General features: G+C 38.9%; 1 protein-coding gene across 1 annotated transcript; it reads left to right on the top strand.

Annotated features, from left to right (window-relative positions):
* The first annotated feature begins 3443 nt into the window (after positions 1-3443).
* Positions 3444-4301, top strand: LOC129723119 (retinin-like). The gene is made up of 2 exons (XM_055677098.1): positions 3444-3582; positions 3649-4301. The coding sequence occupies exons 1-2, from the start codon at positions 3571-3573 to the stop codon at positions 3991-3993; spliced, it is 357 nt and encodes a 118-aa protein (XP_055533073.1). The 5' UTR covers positions 3444-3570; the 3' UTR covers positions 3994-4301.
* Positions 4302-5487: the final 1186 nt, after the last annotated feature.

Here is a 5487-nt window from a genome sequence, read left to right as displayed (position 1 = left end):
TAAATCTTTGAAATGTTTATCTCAAATTTCAAAAAACAAGCTTGAATTAGCAGAAATATATGAGATGAATTTGTACAAATCCTAAATTTCAACTGTATGTATTTTGATCTGTTTTCACTGCGTTGAAGAAAATCAAAAGTTGCCAAATCAGTTTCTGTTAATACGAAAAAATCATACTGAAAATGTGGGTTATTTTCCGACATAATTATTATAAATCGACAGCACTGCAGTGGTTACCTAGGTTACCAATTTTTCACGTAAACAACTACAGCGGATAGCTAGGTAACCTACTACGACGGACTGCGGCTACGTTTATTCATGATAATATGATTCATTCATGATCACCAGTGTGATAAATATGAGGGCGTTGTGAGATGAATATTTGAGAAGTGATTTAGGTTTTGAGATGGATATGTAAGCGTTGTGAAAAATGATTTGAATTACAAAATTCAGGATAAATCTAGCTAAGTTTACTGAATATTCAACGTAAGGTATCGTAAGCGTATTTTTAACGCAACGTAACGTAACATAAGCGTATTTTTTTATTTGTTCAATGATTTCGTACGAATTCGGTGTTCAATCCGTGCATTCTTCGTGAATATCGGCTTAATGAGATGAATAATGGAGCAGTTTCACTTTAAATTTCAAATTTTGGTGCAACGTAAGAACTCGCGAATAAATTTTAAACGGGACACAAACACTTATGGTTCTTACAATGTAAAAATTACCCTTTTTACCGACCGGTTTCGGGTAAGCTGTTACCCATCTACGGGGCGATGTCCAACTAATTAGTAGGAGAGAGTTACAATTTCAGTTTGGTGAGGTGGAAGAGAGGCGATAGTATGGGAGCATCATCTTCGTTCATAAGCGGCTGTTCCGATGTCATGATATGCATCGACTCCCATGCATTAAGTTGCGACCATTTTCTAATATTTTTCAAATTTCCACGTTGTCCCAATCGACATTGTGTTGGAAGGAAATAGCATGACTTGCCACACTTGATTCGTTGGCTCGTTTGTTGGCTACAGCTTTCTTATGCTCTTTTAAACGAACTTTGAACTTGCGCCGTGTTTGGCCAATGTACACAGCTGAACAATCCTGGCATTCAATTTTGTAGATTCCAGACTTCTCATTAGGCGGAATTTTATCTTACGCGTTACACAAAAGATCACGTAATCTGTTTTCACTTTTGTGAGTTACGTGGTATCCGTGCCTTTTAAGGGCGTTTTAGATCCGGTTTGTAACTTTTGCGTAGAATGGCATGCTGATCCTCGCTAAATTTTCTTTCTCTGGTTGCAGAGTGGTGACTTCGCGTTTGTGTTGTTTCCGTTCGTGTGTGCGGATAATTTTTTCCACAAAATCTCCGTCTTATCCGTTTAACTTGGCCGCTTTTTTAATTTTTTCTTTCTCTATCGTGTACTCTTCTTTCTCCATCGGTACACTAACAAGGCGATGTGCCATGGAGTGAAAACGCCGCTTGTTTTTGGGCTCCACAATGGTTCGAGTCCGAAGTAATGTACCGGTCCGTGGATGTTGGTTTCCGGTAGGTGCCAAATTTTAGCGAGCTGTCAGATTTTCTAGATATGATCAAATCTAAGAAGGGAAGTTTTTTATCCACTTCCTGTTCTACGGTGAATTTGATCGTCGGATGTCGAGTATTGAGCAATTCTAGTGTTTGTTCTAAATGACGTTCTCCTACGATGGCAAAAACATCATCGACGTACCGCTTCCACACGCGGGGAAAAAATTTTTCCTCTTTCAATTTTCCCTCAAAATCACTCATAAATAACTCCGCTAAGAGTGGCGACAATTTGCTGCCCATACAAAGACCAAATACCTGCCGGTAAAATTTCCCCAAAAATTTCAGCATGCCATTCTACGCAAAAGTTACAAACCGAATCAGAAACGCCCTTAAAAGGCACGGCTACCACGTAACTCACAAAAGTGAAAACAGATTACGTGATCTTTTGTGTAACGCGAAAGATAAAATTCCGCCTAATGAGAAGTCTGGAATCTACAAAATTGAATGCCAGGATTGTTCAGCTGTGTACATTGGCCAAACACGGCGCAAGTTCAAAGTTCGTTTAAAAAAGCATAAGAAAGCTGTAGCCAACAAACGAGCCAACGAATCAAGTGTGACAAGTCATGCTATTTCCTTCCAACACAATGTCGATTGGGACAACGTGAAAATTTGAAAAATATTAGAAAATGGTCGCAACTTAATGCATGGGAGTCGATGCATATCATGACATCGGAACAGCCGCTTATGAACGAAGATGATGCTCCCATACTATCGCCTCTCTTCCACCTCACCAAACTGAAATTGTAACTCTCTCCTACTAATTAGTTGGACATCGCCCCGTAAATGGGTAACAGCTTACCCGAAACCGGTCGGTAAAAAAGGTAATTTTTACATTGTAAGAACCATAAGTGTTTGTGTCCCGTTTAATATTTATAATGGAGCAGTTCCTACTTTTTTTTAAATATGTCAAAAAACGTCAACATTCCAGGCATTGAAAAATCATAAAAAATCAGATTTCATGATATTGCGCCCAAATTTTGGATTCAAGCACTTGAATACTACAGAAAGAAAGGAAAAATATTATGAAACAACTGACGTAAAAAAAATTTTGGGCTGATGGCCAGCGATTCCCCACTGTGCATTTCAATCAAACAAATCGTTTTTTCTGATATAGAATTTTTTTATTTATCAGTCACCATTTTGAATAGACCCTTTTGAAGCAGCAGTCGCGAGTCTACATGAAGGATTAATATCATAAAATGACTTCTTTATCAAAAAGGAACCACTGTGAAAAGTTCCAGCGAAATCGGAAATGGTCGATCAGGATCGATGTGCGAAGTAGCATGGAATAACTCTGTTGTAGTACTAATGTGACCCGATTGCAGACTTAAACTGAAACACATCACCACACAGTATTAAATCACAAAGTTTCAAAATATGATTGGTAGTCAAGTTTCGCTCCCATTGTGGTACTCATTCCCATTAACGTCGTTGACAAATGCGATTCGTTGAGATCGCAGAAATAACATATACCGTCGATCAAACATCCAAACCGACATTGCGCCACGCGAGCCCTTCAAGCCAAGCTCCATTCGGCACACGAACATGCGAACGCCGATAATACATAGAGCTTCTCTCTCACTGGTTTTCCTGACTGACTGTACGTCCACCCCCAACCCATCGAGCGGCAGCTGGACGGTTCTGAGTGTCGACAGCATACCAGCAACCTACACTTTCTTGCAACCCTGGATCTCTTATATTTGCGAACCGGTGCGGTGTTGCATGTGGTATGTGGCTTACATCTGCATCACCACCATTGTAAGAAAAAAAAGTTAACCCCTTCTGAAAAGCTTCTGGTGGCGTGCTTTTTCCCTTGCCAGCACTAGTAGCTCTATATGCATAACTAAGTGGAGCCCAATAGCCGTACAATAGTCGTGTGTCCGGGGTATAAAAGAAGCTAGCTGACTGAGCTAAGATCATAGTTTAATCCATACGTTCTTCAACACAGACCTCTTGGTAAAAATTCAACAATCAACCTTCTGTTCAAAATGTTCAAATTGGTAAGAACCTATTTTTTGCCTTTTACAAACGACTCTAAACCACAGTGTTCTTCGGTTCCCTTCCAGGTGGTTTTGTCGACTGTTTTGACCCTTGCGGCTGCCCGTCCAGGATATAGTTTTGCACCATTTGCGTACCACGCACCGGCTTTGATCGCTAAACCGGAAATCTATTATGAAAAAAGTATCATCGCAGAACCAGCAGTCGCACATGTAGGAACCGTCGTAAAGCATATTCCAACGGCCGTTTCCCACCAGAGCTCAACCGTAGTGCATAGTGCGGCCAAGTACGTTGAACCAATCTACGCGCCAACTGTTAAGCACTCCGTCGTATCGACGCCAGTGATCAAAACGGCTTACCATGCTTTACCTGCCTACGCGTATGCTCCAGCACTGCATTTCGGACATTATTAGGACTCAACCGGAAGAAAGCCTCAAAACGGAAATAGCACTTTTGCGTTTAAATTCTGACTGTTTTATTTCGTTGCAAAACCTGGCAGAATTCGTGATATACTAATTAACTCCACTTATACCCGTTGATCGCTGCAACTAACGGCGAAAGTGATCAAAACCGACAGTGTGTGTGAATGTTCAAAACATTTGCAGTGATCCAACCGATTATGGCGCAATGTTCTAGCTTCTTTTGTTCACTTTGATTGTTGGTGAAAGATGAGAAGCTAGATTGGAAAGCTGCGAATAAAAAGTGAGCCAAAAAGATAAAACCCTAACGAGAGTTTTATTTGAGAGAAATCTAGATCTTGAACAGCAAACCGTTTCGTGAATTGCTGCTGTGGAAAAAGTAATCTGACTGCATTTTTTCTTTGTATTAAGGCTAGGTACTAGCGAGAATGTTACACCATACATTGTCGTATGGTATTATAGTAAAAGTGGTAGCGGTCAGACCTGTTTATTCGAAGGGAGTGTAGATTGCAAATTACAAAATGCTTATTAGCAAAGCTTTGCTGCCCAATAGGAATTATTCAACTTCGGTTTGTAGGAATTCGCTACAGAAATTCGAGCGAACTCGCTTGTTTCTCTGTGAGCAATAATTCAATCGAAATTATCATTGAAAAATGAATTACGTTTTCTTTTACATATGCAAGAATTTTGATATTTATTAAACATGACGAAAGATTGTGACAGTTTTTTTTCTTTGCACGTATACGTTGCTATAATGTTAGTATTTCTTTTAATAACAAATAACTGTTTACTTGCAAAAATCATTGATTTACACTGAAGTTATTCCATATGTCGGTCATTCCATACGAAGTGACCACGAAAATGTACAAACTTGGCATTGACCACCACGGATTTGGCTCCAAGTTGGGGGAATTTTTCATCTAGGTTCACGAAAATAAACAATTTTGGTGTGTATTTTCCGATGCGATTTAATATGATATGGAGAAAATCGAAACTGGTTTCGTAATAATAATATATCTTCAGATGGACTCAGATTACCTCGGAGTAATAGTTTTTTCTAACGTGAAATTTTCCAAGGAACACGGAATCCAACGAAAATTGTACAACTTAAAATAAAACTGGCTTCACTTGCCGAAAAATGTAATTTTTGTTTTGAATTACAAACATAATCTGTCGTCAATCTATTAAAGTCAATATGCATAGTTAAATGAAATAAAATCAAAATAAAATGTGGCTTTAAAAAGTTTTTTAATGTCTTGATTAGGCTTCTTGAACTAGAATTTTTATTAGGAAGTCCATTTTCGAACACTTGAGGCACCCCTAAATCATGTACGATTGACTTGAAATTTTACACAGATCATTTTTTAGGTCAATAAACAAAATGTCGGTGACATGACCATTAGGGTGGGACAAAAAAAAATGTTAGCTCCCATGCACTTTTCGTGTTCCTTTATGGGTCCTGTAACAGCTGTGTAAATTTTTAGTTCG

Source organism: Wyeomyia smithii, chromosome 2, assembly GCF_029784165.1.
Source record: "Wyeomyia smithii strain HCP4-BCI-WySm-NY-G18 chromosome 2, ASM2978416v1, whole genome shotgun sequence".
NCBI classification, from domain to species: Eukaryota; Metazoa; Arthropoda; class Insecta; order Diptera; family Culicidae; genus Wyeomyia; species Wyeomyia smithii.
The sequence above is the reverse complement of the archived record's forward strand: the minus strand, read 5'-3'. Positions and strand labels throughout refer to the sequence as shown.